Source organism: Eriocheir sinensis, chromosome 52 (assembly GCF_024679095.1).
Source record: "Eriocheir sinensis breed Jianghai 21 chromosome 52, ASM2467909v1, whole genome shotgun sequence".
Classification (NCBI taxonomy): domain Eukaryota; kingdom Metazoa; phylum Arthropoda; class Malacostraca; order Decapoda; family Varunidae; genus Eriocheir; species Eriocheir sinensis.
The window spans coordinates 6,946,817-6,967,108 of NC_066560.1; the positions used below are offsets into that span (position 1 = coordinate 6,946,817).

The 20,292-nt window shown below is 43.9% G+C and overlaps 2 protein-coding genes across 9 annotated transcripts; one reads left to right on the top strand and one right to left on the bottom strand.

Moving 5' to 3' along the window:
- Window positions 1-818: 818 nt before the first annotated feature.
- LOC126983003 (paraplegin-like) lies at window positions 819-9,195 on the top strand. Of its 2 annotated transcripts, none has more exons than XM_050835403.1 (15): window positions 819-951; window positions 1,797-1,948; window positions 2,439-2,563; window positions 2,790-3,051; window positions 3,337-3,474; window positions 3,955-4,188; window positions 4,344-4,511; window positions 4,646-4,797; window positions 4,991-5,213; window positions 5,432-5,594; window positions 5,881-6,011; window positions 6,257-6,436; window positions 6,951-7,070; window positions 7,219-7,410; window positions 8,881-9,195. In XM_050835403.1, exons 2-15 carry the CDS (start codon window positions 1,841-1,843, stop codon window positions 9,031-9,033), a joined length of 2,349 nt encoding a protein of 782 aa, XP_050691360.1. In that variant the 5' UTR covers window positions 819-951; window positions 1,797-1,840; the 3' UTR covers window positions 9,034-9,195. The 2 variants fall into 2 exon arrangements, with proteins under 2 accessions (XP_050691360.1, XP_050691361.1); XM_050835404.1 differs by lacking the exon at window positions 819-951 and adding an exon at window positions 1,080-1,245.
- An 88-nt stretch (window positions 9,196-9,283) lies between these two features.
- LOC126983004 (zinc finger protein 277-like) lies at window positions 9,284-18,878 on the bottom strand. Of its 7 annotated transcripts, none has more exons than XM_050835405.1 (13): window positions 18,751-18,878; window positions 17,261-17,460; window positions 16,188-16,368; window positions 15,808-16,010; window positions 15,417-15,552; window positions 15,131-15,307; window positions 14,117-14,233; window positions 13,574-13,695; window positions 13,118-13,226; window positions 12,269-12,532; window positions 11,714-11,835; window positions 10,888-10,993; window positions 9,284-9,451 (listed from the first exon to the last, which is right to left on the bottom strand). In XM_050835405.1, exons 2-13 carry the CDS (start codon window positions 17,443-17,445, stop codon window positions 9,362-9,364), a joined length of 1,812 nt encoding a protein of 603 aa, XP_050691362.1. In that variant the 5' UTR covers window positions 17,446-17,460; window positions 18,751-18,878; the 3' UTR covers window positions 9,284-9,361. The 7 variants fall into 7 exon arrangements, with proteins under 7 accessions (XP_050691362.1, XP_050691364.1, XP_050691368.1 ...); XM_050835407.1 differs by having other exon boundaries at window positions 17,261-17,457; window positions 18,751-18,866; XM_050835411.1 differs by lacking the exon at window positions 18,751-18,878 and adding an exon at window positions 18,575-18,744 and having other exon boundaries at window positions 17,261-17,457.
- Between the last annotated feature and the right edge of the window lie 1,414 nt (window positions 18,879-20,292).

Consider the following 20,292-nt stretch of genomic DNA (forward strand, 5'->3'; position numbering starts at 1 on the left):
ATTAGAAAGTTGCAGTAAACTCATGAGTAATCTGTCATGCGCAAAATCTAACCGTCGACAGCTTTAGTTATATAGGCAATAATGTGTTATGTAACCTGAGTTTTGGCAGCTGTATTTGACACATCAACCTTCAACTCCCAAGACTTGACAGCAATCGTCGCGTTGCATAAACAAAAGGTAGTAAGTAATATTGCTATTCTAAAACGAATTTCTCAGTACAGTTGTTTAATTACATGCACAAGAGTTTTTTATGTGCTTATGGGTGGAGTCTCCTTGTTTTGTCTGTTGGGTGGCTTAATGCAGTGGCGGTGTTGTGAGAAATACCTCCTCGCAGAAATAAGTCGCTCTGCTGTCCACCACGTATGCCAACTGGGGAATACACAGCAGAAAACATTAATTTGCCTGGTTTTGTTCTAGTTTCTCCACTTGTAATCTTTGTGATGGCCGATATTGCCAGCAAGACAACAATTCTGGCAGACCAACACCAAACAAACAAGAACAGAGTGAACATCAACGTGGGGTAAATCTATTTAAAATCTGCCCTATTCGTTTGTTATAAAAGCCTTCTCTTGATTAAAAGTGTTGCTCTGATGTTTGTGCCATGTATTGGAGCCGAAACGGGACAAATAGAAGATAGAAATGAGGTAATTACAGAAACAGTTAGCAAGTTGGACCCACGGTTACCAGACTATCGCACTCAGCCTCCCATGTTTGTCAATTTCCGACCCCAAAAACTGCCTCTTCGACTCGAATAACCGCCTTCATATATAGTTATCGTTAAAATGGTTAATTATTTGGACCTCTCAGTGAGCTATTTTGCCCCTGCGAGCTTACAACAGCGGCCCCGTTGGAAGGACGAACAGCTGTTACACAAGGTAAACAAACGTTGCCTGACCCTGCCGAGCCGCCCACCCACACACCCCTGGCGCCGCTGGGGGCCTCGAGAGACAGGTATGGGAGGCGTACAGCTCTGCTCAGGAGACACTAATATTAAGAGTGGCGGAATATTAAGTAAAAATCCGGAATAGCGTTGTTGGTGGTGCAGTGTTGCGTCACCTTCTCGTGCTCCGTGAAAGCCATAGCGGAGGTGAGTGACGTGACGGGCAGGGCGCCGCCGCTACTTCCCCGGGGCCTACTTAACACTCGGGCCACCGGGCGTGTGGAGGGGAGCGGCACGCTTGCTGGATCTAAAGTTTGATGTGCAGCACAGACTTATGCGTTTAATTTTTGGAAAACTAAACGAGCGTATGTATAATATGCCTTTTCACTACCTTTACCACTTTTTCTTTACTTTTAAGTTTTTCCGCCTTCATATCATGGTTAAGAGACGTGTATTTTGTCCCTTAAGTATAATATGGAGGCGTAATATCGTATTTTGGTGGTGCGTAGTGAATCTCCACAATTACCAATAATTGTATGGTAATTATTGTGATGTTCCACTGAAATGACTTTCCAGGATTACAAATTTTACAGGTTTTCAACAGGGAGATAGTCCATAATTAGGGTAAAATGTACTTTCCAGGATTGCAAATTTGACAGGTTTTCAACAAGGAGATAGTCCATAATTAGGGTAAAATGTTATGGGAGAGTGCAGCCACTTTTCCTGAATTCCAAGGGAAAATGGTCTACTTGGGATGAATAAGCTTATCTTAACTATGTCTCATATTTGAACGTGTGCCCTTGAGATGGGGTGGACTTTCTTGCATCGAGTTGAAAAGGTACCTCACAGACAGCAAGTTAAATATATAATTTATAAGTGTAATTTATGACCTGAATCTAGCTTTCATTCCCTACAGGTAACTGATGAGGCTTGTACAGCACATACACAGCTGACAGAAGGATGGAAAGGGTGAGCGCCTCAGCAGCAAGGGCGGTGTGGAGCCGCGCGCGTGTGCTATGCTCCCTCATGCACAGGTGTACACTGCACAGGCCACAGACACACTCACAGGTGAGGAGGAGCTAGGCCAATATTATTTTGAATGGACTTGTTATTTTTTACAAATTTTATATGGGAAAACTTATGTACTTGCTATTTGTACTTATTCTTGTACAATTATGATTGTTTCTAAACTTCGCTTTCTTTTTTCGTTTCTACCTATGGCACCGGTAGGCTTTCTTGGTGGGGTCTGATGGTCTGTTCCAGCCTGTTATGGTGCAGGTAAATGTTTATAGAAGTGCCATCGTGCTTGGCTCATGCTGCTACCCAGAGCTCATTTTTTATCCTCTCTTTAGAGAGAGAATCTAGAGTCCAGTTTGATAGATGGTTTTCAGGTCAGCATGTGGGTAGCCACTTGGCGGTGACTGAAAAATCCCAGCTTGTGGCGGTGGGCAGGATGCAAACCTGCATCCTCCTGGACGCGGCTCCTGCATGCTAACCACTCAGCCACCTCTTCCCCAATTATTATGATAAAGCTTAAAAATCTGTCTTTCATCCTCAGAGAAACATTGCCATTCACTCACCAGTGAGGAAGACTTTCATCCAGCGGTACAGACAGGCGCTGACCTCACCAGCATGGACCAAGATCAACCGGGAGTTTGTTGCTGTCACCAAACTCCTCGAAAGGTATACCAGTTTTTTTTAAAAGGATGCTGATGGAGCTGGTTCAACAAGATCTGTATTGTCCTATAGCAATTTCATAAAGCACCCTGAAAGAAGAGCACACACCCAAGATTAATTATACAAAGAGGAGTAATGCTTCTCAGTTACAATAGTAGGAGTATGATTCAAGAGTATTCAGTATAATGATAAAAGTGTTGGAACTAATGTACTTTTGCCCTCCATAATGCAGGTCTGGAGTATCAGCATCCCAGCAAGGAGAACTGTTGTGGCGCAGTTTCCACACCAGCCCACCTCAGTCCAACCAGCCGGGGCAGGGAGGAATGCCGGGCCCAGGGGGTGGCCAGCCTCAGGGGAGCTCTGGTGGCAATGGAAACAAGGACAATGATGATGAGAAGAAGGGCATGTTGGCCAAGGCTGCACTGTGGATGTTGACGGCCTATATGTTTATTGCCATCATTTCTCTCCTCTTCCCTGGCAGCAACCAACCTGAAGTGAGTTACCACGCCACTTGTAAAGGCTAAGAATGGAGTCTGGTGAGGCCACACATTTTTTTTACAGTAAGGGAGGCAACTCCGGGACAAAAAACAAAAACTAACAAAAAAGGGTGATTGACACCGCTACAACAAAAGAAAAAAGAACAAGAGGCCAGAAGAGAGGTCAATTTTGGGTGGAGAATTGTCTTGATACATGATGCTTACATGTTTTCATTACACTGATTGACAGAGGGATCACATGCGCATGGAAAAGAAAAAAATCTGCATTCTATACTTTGCCAGGTGGCGCGTTATGTATCGTGGAATGAGTTTGTGCACCAGATGTTGGCTCGTGGAGAGGTGGAGGAGCTCATCGTGCGGCCGGACCTGGACATTGTGACCATCATCCTGCAAGAGGGAGCTGTCGTCAAGGGCAAGAAGGTGCTGTTTGCAGACATTGATTTCATGCCGATTCATGTTGACCGTTAAATTTTAGTAATGGGGCTTCTTATTATTGAAATGTGTATGGTTAAATTAACCCGGTAGCAGTGACAAGCCAAATTTGTGGCTTTACCGTGTAGCAGCGAGGGGCCAAATTTGTGCCATGATATAAACCCCCCAAAATAGATGATACATAATCTGATCACAAATGCTTTGATATATATTATGAAATGGTTTGTGTGAGTGATGATTTTTTCTCATTTTTCTCGCTTAGAGGGACCATTAGAAAACGTGATCCCTGCTGCTACCGGGTTAAAGATGCTTTTTCTTGCATGTATACTTAGGCACATCAGCTCTTATATACATTTATGTTCCCTTGGTTAGTTGGCAAAGTAACTGTCAAACATGTTAGTCAAAGAGAGCACAAAATTTAGTTTCCTAATATTTACCTTCACCAAATATGATTTCCTCCACCCACAGATAGACCAGAGGACATTCCACATGAACATAGTGGACCTGCAGCATTTTGAGGAGAGACTAAGGGAGGCAGAGAGTAAGCTGGGGATCAGGACGGACCAGGGCATCCCGGTGGTGTACGAGCGGAGCGGCGACACGGCCAGCCGCCTCTTGGCCTCCATTATCGTGGTGGCCATCATTGTCTCTCTCTTGTCTCGCAACATGAACATCCGAGGTCCACTTGGCATGGAGGGAATGGTGGGTGGCTGAGACCCCCCCCCTCCCCCAAACACATGCACACATACTAGACAAATATGTGATAGGACCCTAAGATATTATGGACATATGTACCACTGTAATATATGTTTTGTTCCTTCCTGAGTGGAGTAAGGATGTGCCATGATTACTTTCAGAGCCAAATGACCCGCGCCAAGTTCACCATCATTGACCCGCTACTGCCGGGCTCGGGGCGAGGAGTCAAGTTCGCTGACGTAGCCGGCGCCAAGGAGGCCAAGCAGGAGGTTATGGAGTTTGTTGACTTCCTCAAGAATCCTGACAAATATAGGACTCTTGGCGCTAAGGTAATGCTGAGCTGAGAAAACCCTTGACTATAGATCAAGCATTTTAGCTGTTATTTTTATAGGAGGTTAGAGGAGTTGTGTTCACTGTGTACTGGGCTGGTTGACTGCAACTTTACTTTGTGCTCTTGATTCAGGTTCCCAAGGGTGCACTTCTTCTGGGCCCCCCTGGCTGTGGCAAGACTTTGCTGGCCAAGGCTGTGGCCACTGAGGGCCACATTCCCTTCCTGGCCATGAATGGTTCAGAATTTACAGAAATGATTGGTGGCCTGGGAGCTGCAAGGGTCAGGTGAGAGAAACAGCATCTAAGTCTTGGTTTACTTATAGGCTGCATCCATTTACCTATACATTGTATCACCTGGGAATGGAATTATTGGAAACCTCCACACACAACTTGACATTTGAAGATTGTATCACAAAAACTGATCAATGGATGGGTAGTTGTGGGTCTTAATAATCTCTGTGAATTTTCTGTGGCTCAGGGACCTGTTCAAAGAGGCAAAGAAGCGAGCGCCGTGTATTGTGTACATCGACGAGCTTGATGCCATTGGCCGTCAGCGTGCCAGTGGACAGTCTGGCTATGACGGAGGGTCAGGAGAGTCTGAACAGACTCTCAACCAACTGCTTGTGGAGATGGATGGCATTGGCTCCAAGGAGGGAGTGGTTCTGCTTGCCTCCACCAATAGGCTTGACATTCTGGACAAGGTTTGTCTGCCCATGGTTGTTGCTTTAAGTAACTGTAGTTGACTGAAATAAGAATGGTGCTTTGTGCCAAGGATTTAGAAAGTGGTGAGGACCATACAGTCAGAATTTACTAAACAAATTGACATGTGAAGCAGGTTTGTAATAGATACTTCATAATTTTGGGGAACAGTGACAAATAATCTGATGGCTCCAATAACCTGGCTTACCATTTTCTCCAGGCACTCTTGAGGCCTGGGAGGTTTGACCGCCACATCATGATGGACCTCCCCAACCAGGAGGAGAGGCGGGAGATCTTTGAACACCACCTTAAGAGCATCGTTTTAGAGAAGCCAGCCAGTTACTACTCTCGGAGGATGTCTTCCCTCACCCTTGGATTCAGTGGTAAGGCTGATAACGTTTCTTTTTTTTTTTTTGTTATGTACATCAGTGGATAACTTGAAAATTTTGAATTATAAAATCAGATGAACCACTCAACAGTGAAGCAGAGGCCTTTTCTACCATAGTTTAATTCCTTATAGTCATTCACTAACTTCTTGACTCACTTCATACCACAAGTTCATAATTAAAAAGTATAATCTGTGTACTTTTTATAGGTATTAGATGCATTTATAATTTGTGAGTCAGTACCTTCCTGCTTTAGTACTGATCACTGGTCTTGTGGGTGCAGGCGCTGACATAGCCAACGTGGTGAATGAGGCGGCCTTGCATGCAGCCCGGTATGGCAAAAAGGTGGTGACAGCCCTTGACCTGGAGTATGCCGTGGAGCGTGTGGTTGGCGGCACAGAAAAGAGATCACAGGTGAGGAATTTTCGTGTGGTGATTCAAAACATTGCAGAGAATATGGAAATGGTGATACTGAATACAAGTCAACATCCTTCCCAAAAGTTAAAAGGCAAAGAACTTTACCATACCGAGAGTTAATTGATGATATAAGGCGGTTACATCCTCTGCCATAGAAGCTTTTCATTGTAAGCATGTTTCCCTACCCACTATATCTTTATATAGCAGACCAAGGCAGACACTGATCAGATATGTTATGACAGGCTCTGTCACCCGAGGAGAGGCGGGTTGTTGCCTACCATGAGTCTGGTCATGCCTTGTTGGGGTGGCTGCTGGAGCACACAGATGCCCTTCTCAAGGTCACCATTGTCCCAAGAACCAACCAGGCTCTTGGCTTTGCCCAGTATGTGCCCAAGGATCAAAAGCTCTTCACCCAACAGGAGGTAAGAAAGACCTCATGTAATGACTTTCAGCTTTTCAACATTCATATTTCCTTATCCAGTGAAAGTCAAGACAGACTTGGTGAAACTTGAGTTTTAGCCTTTCCTACATGAAATTTTCTTCCTGAGGAGGGTAAACATGGGTGAAGGTGATGCAGCTAAATGAGGCATTTACATTTGGGCTCAATCCTGTTGTACCTGGTGCTGAACCCTTCTTGCAATTCACATCTTTCACACACTAACTTATTTTGTCTTTACTGTGGTGTTGTGCTGCATCACAAACATTATTTAGTTTAACTTATTTATATGACTTTACATTGTGACTGACTTTGAAGAGGTGTTAGCTCCTTTAATTTTATGATCAACTTATATTTAGTCATTGTAGTAATAGCAGCACTCTCATCTAATTCACATAGACCTCCCGAGGACAAACTTTGCTTGAAGGCACCACGCAGTAATTGGTGTTAATAGATGAATTAAATACAATTTCCAGACCTATAAAGAAATTTCTTTTCAGCTCTTTGAAAAGATGTGTATGGCCCTGGGGGGCCGTGTTGCCGAATCTCTGGTGTTCAACAGGGTGACCACTGGGGCTCAGAATGACCTGGAGAAAGTCACCAAGATGGCCTATGCAATGGTAACACTATATCCCTAACTTTTGGAAGTAAACAGTTTTGCACAATACTTGATTAAATGGTTCAGCCAATATTCATTTTAATGTTCACTATGAATGACATCTCTTCTGTGTAAGGAGAATAGTCACTGCATTCTTGTCTGTGTTTCAGGTTCGTACTTTTGGGTTCAGTGATGTGGTGGGGTTGGTGTCGTACCCTGACGAGGAGAACAGAGAGTATGGGGTGAGGCCATACTCTGAAAACTTAGATGCTATCATTGACAAGGAGGTCTCTAGTCTCATATTTTCATCTTATAAGAAGACTGAAGAGGTTTTAAAAGCAAATATGGACAAGTTGAAATTGGTAAGTATACACAATAACTATACTTTTCGTTCATTTAGTAAGTTGCAAGAGGGAAGGCCCTTGGCCCTGGCCCTGCCTTTGTTTTGGGGCTGGCTGGGGTGGTGTAGATATGGCACTTGCCTGTAGAACCTTTGGAAGGCTGTGTGGAGGCACTTGGGATTGGCTCGCCTCATGGTATAATGAACTTGCTCAGGTTTAACCCGCCGTCTGCCAGCGCCGTATATATACGGTCTAACCCTATGCCGCGGACAATGCCAGCGCCGTATATATACGGTCTGATATTAAAAAAATCATTATAAATCGAAGTTGAAAGATAAAGCAAAGATATCCCGTAGGCATCACGTTTGAACTTTGGCGGGGCTGCTACCCATGTGAGTCACCCAGCCCCACCTGTGCTTCACTGAGTGACGACTTTTTTTTATACAAAATTCTTATATATATTCTGATCTCATTTATGTGTAAATATGTTATTATGTGGTAGTAGACATGACAGCAACTAAAAAATATATAGTGAAAACACTACAAAAACGTATATCAAGATATATGCTTCTTATTTCAAGGTGTCCTATGGCGCCCCATCACTGTGCCCATGAACAACGCCCACAGGTTCAGTGATCATGGTGGTAAAACTCAGAACAATTGGTTTAGTGTGTGCGGTAACAAATAGTCCAACGAAAACATTCGTTAGTGTTCTGTGTAAAAATAAAGTCAACGGATCCTGCGATACTTTTTTTCACGGCCACGACACAGAGACATAACGCAGAAAATTCATCCGTTCCAGGCTTCGTGAGTACTTATATTGATGTTTTCCATGTTTTTTTTGCATTCTCTGGAACTATAGGTAATTTTTTTGAAAAAAAAAAAATAGCCGGCACTGGGGTTGGCTACAGGTCTTCAAATAGCCGGCAGACGGCGGGTTAACATATAGAGTTGTTGATGCTTGTGCATAAGAACAAAGATTTAGATCATCAAGACTTTGTCACCTTTGCTTTCTGTGAGACAGGGACACCAAAGAGAGGCTTGAAGACTTAAATTGTTGTGGTTATAAGTATTTTCACAGAATCATGAGGTATCACGTTGCTGGAGTGGCTTTATGTCCTATTGGCAACTACTTTGTGAAACTGAACTACCTGCATGTGTAGTCCATGAATGTGAACTCTGGCTATGCGGACATGTGGCACACCATCCAGAAGTCAACCTGCTATTGAGGTTGTTTATGTAAGAGACAATCCTGAGTGGAGGCCAAGGGGGTGCCCACAAAGCTTGTGGCTAGAACAAGTTGATGGATCCTGCTGGGAGGTTCTTAGTATGGGAAAGGTGCTTGCATGGAGACTTGCTTGGAGGAACCACCGTTGTAGGCTTGGTAAGGCAATGTGCCCCCTGGCATATGTCCCCATTGACTGATTGATTTAATGTTTTTACAATACCTTTGTAATGGTTTTGAAATCTGACATTTTTATCATTCCATAGCTGGCTGAGGCACTGCTGCAGAAGGAGACTCTGAACTATGATGACGTAAAGGCCGTGCTGGGACCGATGCCGCACCAGAACAAGGTGGTTGTGGAGCCACTTCAGTTTGAAGGCGAGATCAACACGTGGCGGGAAGCAGGCAAGCAGGGCTGAGCCCCAGCAACATGTACATAGTTGTGTATACTCCTGACAGGATCCTGTATTTAATGCAGATTTGTATAGTTCCTTCCTCAGTTGGTTGGCAGGAAAGTGCCTCAACAACTGGCAACATTCTCTTCTGAAAAAAATAATAAAATAGGTTTTGTATTTACAAAAGGCTGTGATTTTTCAAATGTCTTGCTGGCATGTGCTAGAACTCACTCTGCAACCATAAGCAAGGAAGCAGGATAAGGTAAGATCAGAGTTAATGGTTAAAATATATTTCCATTAAAATGTTTGTAACACTCAGACATAGGAGTGTATTCCACGACTGGTGTGGGTGTCAAGAATTGCCAGTCTCAAGCAGCTCCAGTCTGAGGGCTCTCAGTTGGCTGGTTAGTTGAGGAAGTTGTACATCCTCTCCAAATACAACCTGCAAGAAGGAACGAGGAATTAAAATTGCTACATAATTGGCAATCCTACTATACCTACCTAAACAATAAGTGTTTTCATGGATGAGTTTGCTGAAACAATTGGTGCAATAATTTCATGTATGTAGTACATAAAAACATCTATGCACCAGGCTTTATGCAAGACTTGCATTCTTGAAGTGGCTGCATAAAGTGGATTTCATATATTTGAAACATGTTTTCATGTGATATATGGCAATGTAGGGCTTATAATTCATGGACATGAAAATATGTGCTATTGACTTAATTTCAAGTTTGATTAATCCAATGTTGCATTTAGTTGAAGAATACTGGCCAGTGCACCACATAGTTCAATGTTACAATTGAAATTTTGAAGTAATTAGCACTGCAATTTTGTGATAGTCCTCGATAAGGCTTGGGTAGGTGGACTGCGCTGCACTGTGATCTGTCAAAGGTTTGTCTGCAAGCTCTTCTGCCGTGATCACCAGAGGAATCAGACAAATTCATAGAAGGCCACCATCGTTTTAGTGCTTAGCTGACTGAGTGTTCAATTGGACTGCTTAGTGAGAGGAAAGTGGGCACCCCCTGGTGGCTGCTCTGTGAAGGACCCTCTGCATGAAAATTTTGTTTAGGGGGCCCTGACTTAATCTTACCCTTTAGCTTGTTTGTGCTGATGCTATGAATACACACAGTAAAAAAATAGTGGATTTTTAGGTTTAGGTTGTAATTTTGACTTCTTGAAAATGCGAGGTACTTGTTTATTTCCCTTAGTTCAAGACATAGTGATACAGTGTATTATGATTTTAAAGGTACAACTAAGTTAGCCTTGTCATCTAACACCTCAGCTCTACATAACCAAGTATGAGACCTCTGACAACCAGAAAGGGTAATCAATCGGTGAAACGTCAGATTGAAATATTTTCTGCTTCTCTCTTATAAAGTTCCTAACAGCTGAGCGAGTGAGACCCTTGACTGAGTGGCGGTTTGCTGCCTTTTGATTGGCTGGTACACTTTGGGTAGGCAACTGATTGGCTAGAGAGTCTAATGCTGTCATGAAAACGTCACAAAGGATTTGATCACTCTGCTTGTTTAAAGTGGTTTGTGTGCTGCTGTGTGACATTTTTACCCCCTACAACCAGTGGTGTTTGGGTTGGGGTGCCCTGCTCACTCACTTGCTTATTTGCTAGCCTTGAAACAATCATAACACAAAATACCTATTAACTTTTAAGGTCAGTTATATATAATTCACGTCAATTTAATAATGGTGCTCATTATTTCAACTGAGACAAAATAGTGATAGGAGGGCTTCAAATGGGAGAAACAGGTGAAAGTCCTAGGGTGGCAGCATCAAAAAACTCTATACATAATGACCGTCTTGACCACTAATGAAAAGTCTGATGATTCAACGTCAGGTCAACAAGAAACATCAGCCTCTAACCTCCTTCCGCGAGGTGTCCGGCACTCTGGGGTCCTCGTCATCTGAATCTCCATCCTCCCTCAGCCTCTGCAACAGCCCATCCCCTTCCAGTGTGGGTTTCAGCCAGCTGTAAGGAACAAAGCATCCATGATTCATCTGAAATGGCATGGGAGCCACATGCTGATACTTTCAAATAATTACTTCACATATATGCAGTAACAGAGAAACAAGCAAGTAATTTCTTTCAACACATCGAATAAAAAAATGAAAACTTTAGGAAACACATCAGCAGAAAGGATGGCAAAAAATAAATGAAAAATAATATAAAATACTAATAAAATGTTGTAAATAAGATTTATTCTCACAATCTACTGAACATGCCTTTTCTTATCCACCATTACCAAGAAGCCTCCAAGGATGACAATTACCCCAAGGCATCAGCTTTCACTTGGTAACAAACTACTAATCGCAGTTTCTTAATGGCACCAGAACAAGCTTGTCAATTTGTAAGCATCAGTGCAATCAGTAATCCCACCAGGAAAGGAACAGAAAACTGAGATCAGGCTTAAAAATTATCTTCTTAAAATATATATAGTTTTGCAAATCGAGTTTTGACAAATTAATTTATATATTTAGGCAATATTTACAAAGGCTTTTCCTGATGTGAGTGCTAATTGGAGTACAGGGTATAAATTAGTGAACGTTAGGGTTACTTCTACTACTACTACAACTTTCGACACTACTACTACTACTACCATTGTCAACACCACTACTATTACCATCACCAGTGTCAATAATACCACCACCACTACCACAAACACTGTCGACACTACCCTGTTGGACCCACCTCTGGTCTTGGTACAGGTGACTCTGGGGAAGGGCAGTGTGGCTGGCCAACACCCGGTGCTCCTCCATGGCCCCTCTGTCCCTCAACACCCGGCTACACACATGACACTCACTCTGCGCCGCCTGCCAGGGTGAGCAACAGAGAGGAAGGTGTGAAGGCTGCCAAAGATGGTGAACTAAAGGGGCATGTAGGGAAGGAGGAACAGAGGAGGTTTGAAGGTTGCCACAGAGGTGAACTTATAGGGACATGTGGAGGAGGAAGAACAGGGAGGAAGGTGTGAAAGCTGCCATAAACAAGAGGAGAACTAAAATGGTCATGTGAGGGAGGAGGAACAGAGAGGAAAGCTTGAAGACTGCCACAGAGGTAAACTAACAGGGTCTAGTGGGGAAGGAAGGCTTGAAGGCTGCCACAAATAAGTCCACTAAAAAGGGTTACTTGCCAGTCCAATCTTTGCTTTTGGGGTCTAGCTCAATAAAATATAGATATTACAGAGCATATCCCAGCCATCGTAAGAGCATTTTCCAGGTCAAGAAATAAGCTTGTGATAGTATTTACCTTTCTTCTCATGTAGTTGACGAGCTTCACCTGTGTGTAGAAGGAAAGGCCGCTCACTACCTCGGGAAAGTCAAAGCAGTGCAAGGTACGCATGTGGGAGTACACCTGCAGGTGGGCGCGTTCCCCCGGCACAGTGTAGCAGCAGAACAGACACTTTACCACCAGGTCGTCCTCCTTGTCCTCAGTCCTGGTGATCTCCTCCCGCAGAGAGGAGTCCTGCAGGATGGAGTCATCGTGTGGCTGCAGGTCCTCTGGGTAGATCACCTGCTGAGGAATAGGTACATTGAGTTTTCCAGTGTATACAAACAACCAAAGCATTCTGAACTCTCTCCCTGCACAGCTGAGTGCCAGTGGCTGGGCTCATGATCTGGTAATATTAAATAAAGTGCAGATTGTTACCCTATTATGGATTTGTCAAATTATTTAAATTGCCTACAAAGTGAGGTGTTGGATATTTTTAAGAGGTCAGCAGTTAGAGCAAATGAGGAAGTAGTTACATATAAGGTGCGGCAAGAGGAAAAAGACAGAATGCATGGTGAACATATGTGATTGAAGAGACACATGAGAAAAGAAGTTAGAAAGGTAAAGTTGAAGGCAAGATCTTAACGATGTAACAGGACTTCTTTCTGATTCTGATGAGTAATGGGCAGGGGATAAAGGCTGGTGCATAACACAAATATAAGTGATGAGTGGCTTGGCATTCAAAGTTCACAGAATATACATGCTTCAGTGTCTGTTATAATTAACATACATAGAAAAAAAAGTGAACATGATGCATTTTCTATGGCAGCAATATGAGTCTTAAAATGAAGCACACAGAGAGATACCATCACAGCACAGAAACCTTGCCTGCTCTGCCTCGCTGGCTGGGGTGCCGGGGTCAGCCTCCTGCTCATCCATCTCGTCGTCCTCCATGTGCAGCAGCAGACCGTCATTGTCGAAGACTGGGAAGTGGTACCTGTGGGAGGGGCAGCAAATAAACACCATGCAATTCTTGACAGATGACACAAGCAAGTGGCTGGTGATGCTGACTAAATAAACAGAATACCAGTAGTGATTTAACCTGGTAGCAGCGACGGGCCAAATTTGTGGCTTTACCGTGCAGCAGCGACAGGCCAAATTTGTGCCATGATTTAACCCCCCCAAAACAGATGATACATAATCTGATCACAAATGCTTTGATATATATTATGAAATGGTTTGTGTGAGTGATGATTTTTTTCTCATTTTTCTTGCTTAGAGGGACCATTAAGAAACATGATCCCCGCTGCTACCGGGTTAAACAGAAAACAATCTCTGACTCACTGAGGGAGGTCCCAAATTAGTGACTGAGGAAGCCTGAAGTGTCCAGTCTGAGCCATGTGGTCCTGTAGAGCCTCACTGTCAGCAAACACAACTTGGCACTGTAGACACCGCTGCTCCTTCATCTGGTGGAATAGACCCTCCGTGTCTACCTTGTGCTCCATGACTTACTATTACAATTGTGGTGCTCTCTGCTGAAGTGAGGCAAACGACACGCACAAGAAACTGATTCCCTCTGTTGTTTCTGCACTTTTCCTTGGCATTTGGATGAAAATAAGTCGACCATAATGCCACAACTTCTTTAAATGTTAGTCTGAATAGTTGCCTCAGAACGCCTCCTGAATACTTGGTCGATGCAAGGCAAGTGATATCTCAAGATCGGCCCCCATGTCGTTTACCTTACTTCAGCAGCGAGCGCCACAATTATCACGTCATGAGACGCTATTATTAAAAGAAACATTAACCCAATTCTTAACATGTTACCCTGATTTCTTAAATATCAGTAATCTATATGAACATTTCCAGGTGACTCATAGATATACTTACACAAGTTCGTATGAAATTAACAGCTTTGACTTTTTGGTAGAAGCTGAAGTTACGAGTGATGCTCTCAAAGTCAAAGTTGTGGTGAACCTGCATGTGGCTGAACAAGCCTCTGGGAACCTGGGGAAAAAGAATAAATAAATAAATAAAAAATAAATAAATAAATAAGTAAAATAAATGCTGGTACCCCTCACCAAAGACCTGCCCACTAGTAATGTCTAGGCAAGAGGAGCAGACAATTTGTATGAAAGTGTTAAATCTCAACAGTCAAACCCAAGGAAAATAAGCATGTTAACCCGGTAGCAGCGAGGGACATGTTTCAAAATGGTCCCTCTAAGCGAGAAAAATGAGAAAATATCATCACTCACACAAACCATTTCATAATATATATCAAAACATTTGTGATCAGTTTCTGCATCATCTATTTTAGGGGGTTTATATCATGGCACAAATTTGGCTCGTCGCTGCTACACAGTAAAGCCACAAATTTGGTCCGTCACTGCTACACGGTAAAGCCACAAATTTGGTCCATCACTGCTACACGGTAAAGCCACAAATTTGGTCCGTCACTGCTACACGGTAAAGCCACAAATTTGGTCCGTCGCTGCTACTGGGTTAAAATGAGTTGTGTGAAAAGTTGAGAATAATACAAATAACAATATTTATTCTTTATCCATCTATTCATATCTATTTTTGGTGGTATTAAAATTATAGAGGCAGGAATGATAGGGTCCCCAAAATTTGCCAATCAGACCTGTTCCATGAATGCCTTACTATATCTACACTCATCAAACTTATCTGATTTATTTCTGTTACCTCTGAGTGCAAGAAGCAATGTGTGAGGATGCTTAGTGTTACCCCTTACTGTGGGTTATCTTTCTTTCTTTTGTTTGCTTGTTTGTTTCCTGGGGCTTAAATTTCCCAAGGATATGTGGAAAGTATACTGTTTCAAGCAACATTTACCTGATTTAAAACTGTAACATGAAACTGGCTACTTTGGACAGTGGCTAGAATGACCTTTGTGGTGGTGAAGGGGCAGAAGAGGCAGGTGGTGGGGTGAGTGTTGACCTCCTGCCAGTCAGTCCAGGCCGGTTCCTCCTGTACCTTCACGGCCTGCCCACAAGCCTCATTCACACTCTCTGTGTCACTCTCTTCATCCAGGTCCCGCTTTGTCTCCTCCCAAGGTGTTCCAGGCTGAAGGGATATGAACATGGTCCCATTTCTTTTGACTACACACAGTGATAAGCATTCTTGTTCATGAGCAAAGTATATGGTTTGGCTGTAATAAAACTATCAACAGTACCCGTAAGTAGTTCCGGAGGTAAAATTTGTCATATATCTTGTTTTTGGGGTTGAGGCAACGGTGCTGCTGCTTCCTCATGTGTTCCCGCAGCATCTTGTGAGTCTTGAAGATCTTCTCACAGAATAGGCACTGCAACCTGAGGCATTAAAAGCATTAGCTCGTTGCCTGACAGGTCAGCCTACTTGACTATAAACTTATTTGTCCACTAGCTAAAGCAGGTAAGTCATGTGGTGTGATAAGAGAACCATCCCAAAGCCTTCACACTAAAAACAAACAGGCACTGACAGATGGAGAAAAGGTATAAAAATATATATAAAAAAACTACAAATGTATATGAATAACATTTACATTCAGTGTCATCTTTCAATGTTAAGCAAGTCATGCGACATACTTCCTCAGTTTTTCATGTAGGATATCCAATAGCTCAGCCCCATACACTATGTTGTCTGGGTTGCCAAGGGAGAAGCTGTGCTGGTGGGTGAGGTGTTGGAAGCAGCTAGTCACGCCACCCCCCAGCACCTCGCTGCAGTAGATGCATTGGCGCGAGAAGCTGACGTCTTGGCACTCCCTTTCCTTCTGTGCCACCACGTGCTTCTGCAATGATAAGAACTTTGTGAGGCTCCACATCTTCAACAGAACTCAGTGTAAAAGTTCTGGTTAACATTAAAACTAACATCTCATACAGTAGACAACCCAAAATGTATTATTTCTTAACAAAGAATGCTGCTGAATGACGTTCATGAATATGTTAAAAGTGAACTGGCACATTACCAGTTTCATCTGCATGAGGGAGCGCCTCAGCTTGTAGTCCTCAGGCAGCTTGTCACAGAGGAGGTAGTATGTGTTGGCAGGGGAAGGGTCGCTTGTAGCGCCAGGCTGGCTGGTTGCACAGAACACCACACAGTAATCCTGCAGCTCCAGGTGACGCAGCTTTCCCCAGTACAGGACATATCTGCCATACCAAAGGTTTTGCTGCCTTAGGCCTGCACCTTTTACTCACTTACAGAATGAAAATAACCTTGAGGGTGAAATACAAAAGGCTGTTTGCCTGCCTTTACTTACTAGGGTTGAAAACTACTTACTAAGGTTGAAAAATATCCAGTGAAGCAAGAAAATAAACACAGTTTTCTATATCTTGTGAAATTGCATGTGTGCGTGTGTTTGGAATTTCCAGTAATCTGGCATGAAGCTACTCCTCTGCAAACCAGACCAAAGGCCCCTGTACACTCTCAATCATGAATGCTCAATCATAAGATTGTGCATTCATGTGAGTTATTTCCATCATGTGTGGGCACCAGTGAAAAATTGCAGAAAATTGAACACACTCTGTAAGTGTTTAATTTTTCAGTGTCAACCATGATGTGTGGTAAGGATTGTGCACTAATCTTCAGTCACTCGTTAGTAGGTATGGCAAGTGTACAGGAGAGGTATGAGTTCTGTCAACTGTACAGAAGTTTGCCATGTGAAATGTGAAAAAAAAAAAAAAAATACTTGAAGGGGAACAGTAGTAAACTATTCCAAGAAAAATTTAAAGAAAATGTCTAAATTGTTTAGAAAATTTTTCTGGGTTCATAAATTTGTTTTCCTATCAATACCTTCATCTATAACTTTTTCTTCCTTTTCGTTTGTTCACAGCCCTCGAGCACAAGGATGATGGCAATGCAAGCAGCTCTCTTGTTTATGCTGACTTAATGTTTCTGATGACAACTGAGGATTGTACAATCTCAGTACTGGTGAGTGGCTTAGACCAATGACTGATAGTGTAAGGAGGCCTTAACAGACTTTTCCTGTCTATGTATGAAGAAAGCTTCTAGTAATGAAACAAAATCAGGAGTAAAGCTTACTGCCTGAGGTCAGCCACCTGTTCCACCTCTCCAATGATGAAGTGGTGGGCCTCCAGCAGGTGCTGCTGGAGGGGCTGGCTGTCCTGGGCCACTGTGAAGCTCTCGGAGCAGAGGAGGCATCCCACTGGGGCATCAGAGCCAAAGTTGAAGTCAAGTGCAGCAAGATCTGAGCCCCAGGTGCCCATGGCTGCCTCTAGCTACTGAAACAACATAAACAATGTATACTTTTAGATTAAAGTAGTCTTTTTTTTTTTTAAGGTAATTGTGGAGTCACTCCACGCCTCCAAAATACGATATTATGCCTCCATATTATAGTTAAGGGACGAAATACATTTCCCTCAACAATAATATGAAGGCACAAGTACTTAAAAGTAATGAAAAAGGCCAAATCCCTCTCCCCTAACGATCTTGGGGGAGCCATGGGAAATAGTTTTTTTTGGGTGGGGGAGCATATTCAAACTACCCCAACCCAACTTTACATAACCTAACCTCTAACGGGGGGCTTCGCCCCCTTCGACCCCCCCCCAATTACGTCTTCTGGTTTATGAACGTAAACAGATACAATCACTTACTGGCATCCATCAAAATGGCGCTGCCCCACAGCGCCGCCATCGGGGGATTATTTAGAAAATATATTTTATTGCCGTAAGTGGAGCACAGAAACGCTTCATTTCAGGTAGACAGCATTATTGTAATATCTGCTTTTACCTCACAATTTCCCTGGTCTTCATAGTCCTACCCACTACCAGGTGTTTTAAGTTTGTTGAAGTGGAGTAATATCGCAGTAAATGTATGATCTGCCGGTAAAACTAGAGAAGTACAACTGTGTGAGACCTTGGAAAGGTTATTATTCTGATGGGGGCAATATTGGAGGCGCGTAGTGACTCTCCATAATTACCTTTTTTAAATCTATGCCTGCATTTCTGTACTCTAGAAAAGTCACCTCTACCCTGGACAGATGTGGAAGACGTTTGTTTCTGCCATTTATAAATTTGCCTAACCACCTCCCAAATATCATCCCGGCCTGTTCATCGTCAGCCCCACCAGCAGGAGCACTGCTGGGCCGGCAAAACTGGACTGAGAGGTCTGGGCTTAGACAGCTCACTGAGGCCTGTGCTTGCAAGAGGTGAACAGCCTCACAGCCTCCAGACGATCAGGCACTGCTGTCCAAAGCCTGGCCCATGGCCGCCACACCCTGAGGCAGCAGCTACACCCGCCCTGCACACGAGTTGATGCGTACTATCTAGCCTAATCAGCTTTACATTGTCCAGCCTCTACTCCCTGCAGCACACCACACCTGTCCTCACCACACACCAGTGCCTCACAGGCCCGGCGCGGCTCAGGGAGGCGTGGAGGACTGGAGGGCCTCAAAACGTTTCCGCCTGTGTGGTGCTGGAGCGGGCAGGCGCCCCTAACCAGGGCGTGTGTGTTCCCCCAGCGGCCAGCCCGCCAGTTACACCCTGCACACCTCCGGGAACCACGCGGCTCACCTGTTCGGGGCAGATCACAGGTGATACTCGCCGCCCACACACACGCACACACACACACACACAAACACGCGCGCGCGCGCCACTGTTGCCAGACGGGCCGCGACGTTCATTGTTTCCGCTTCCCCAACAGGGCCTTACACATTTCTTGACGCAGTGTACCCGCCTGATGTGGAAAGCCTACCTAACTCACTCAGCTAGAGGGGTATCTGTTTGGCAGGCTGGGTAGGGGAGTGGCTTCCCGTCTCGCCGGTCGCGGGTTCGATCCTGGCGCCGGTTGAACCACGGTCTGTGTGGGCCGTGGGTGGAACCCTTGGGCTAAGTCTATATACACCAAGTCAAGTCACACGCAGGTTTGTGGGAGGAGACACGGCAGAGGCGTGGTTTATGCGTGACACTGCTTGGAGCCAAACTAGAGAATGTAGAAACAGGGATTTAGAGAAAACGAGGAAAGGCGGACTAATTTAAATAAATCACTTCATCATGCCCTCCCTCACACCCCACACCGCCATTTGTAGGCAATAGAATTACAGTCACGCAGTAGCACAATAAAAAGACATATTTTTTCGTAAGTGGCTTGCCTGAACGCGCTGTGAAAGAAGGCGAGAATGCACATCCAGAGTGTACATACGGCTCCAACTTCAGTCACCCCTGAACTGGCGGGTATTTTTTTTTTGGCTCCAAGTGACGTCAATCCGCTGCTCCGCCCCAAAAACCGCCTCCTGCGCGTACCGGTCGCAGTTTTGAAGCAGAGTGACTTGACTTGGTATATATAGATTTAGCCCTCGGGTTTAGCTTAATTTATCGTGTTTCGTGACACGCAGAAGTCGTGTGGATGTATACGTGGAATGTGGAATTCTGGGCAATACAGTGGAACTTGTAACTTCAACTTCTAATATTGTTTGTTGAATCTTCGTAGCCTATGTTTTTTTTTTTTTTTGTGTGTGTGTAGGGGGGGTGGGGGACCAGCTGAAAAACCTGCCCCTGCACCGCCCATCGCCTCTTCTTCAGCAATATGTAGTACTTTAACAAACTCCTTATCATTACCAAATCCTAAATCCTAAGTAGACGGGGTAGCTGAATAATAATGAATTCCTTCTCTACAAACCATCTTTTTCCGTCTTCGTTTTTCTATTCTTTTACGTAAGTCTTCAATAACTTCACTCTTAGCTTCCTATCGCTCCTATATCATCTACTTTTATCACTCTCCTCTTTTCCCCTCATGATATCCACAGTAAGTAAGCACTAATGCACCTCTTATAAACCTTTCCCTGTAATGTCCCTTCGTTATTCATCAAAATCATAATATATCCTTCCCTACTAACGAGCCTTCTATCTGACAGAGTGATCAAGGCTTTTTTTCGTCGAGTTTTCGTTTTCGGCGCCCAAGCCCACATGACAAGGCTTTCGTCGGCAGTTTGGGGCATTTCCAGGGGTAGTTTTATGACCCTGGTGGTAGTTTGACCCTTCTTCTGCACCATGAACCTACAATACACTAATAAGAACCCGATTGACCTTCTTTTCTGGCCTTTGGAAATACTTGAT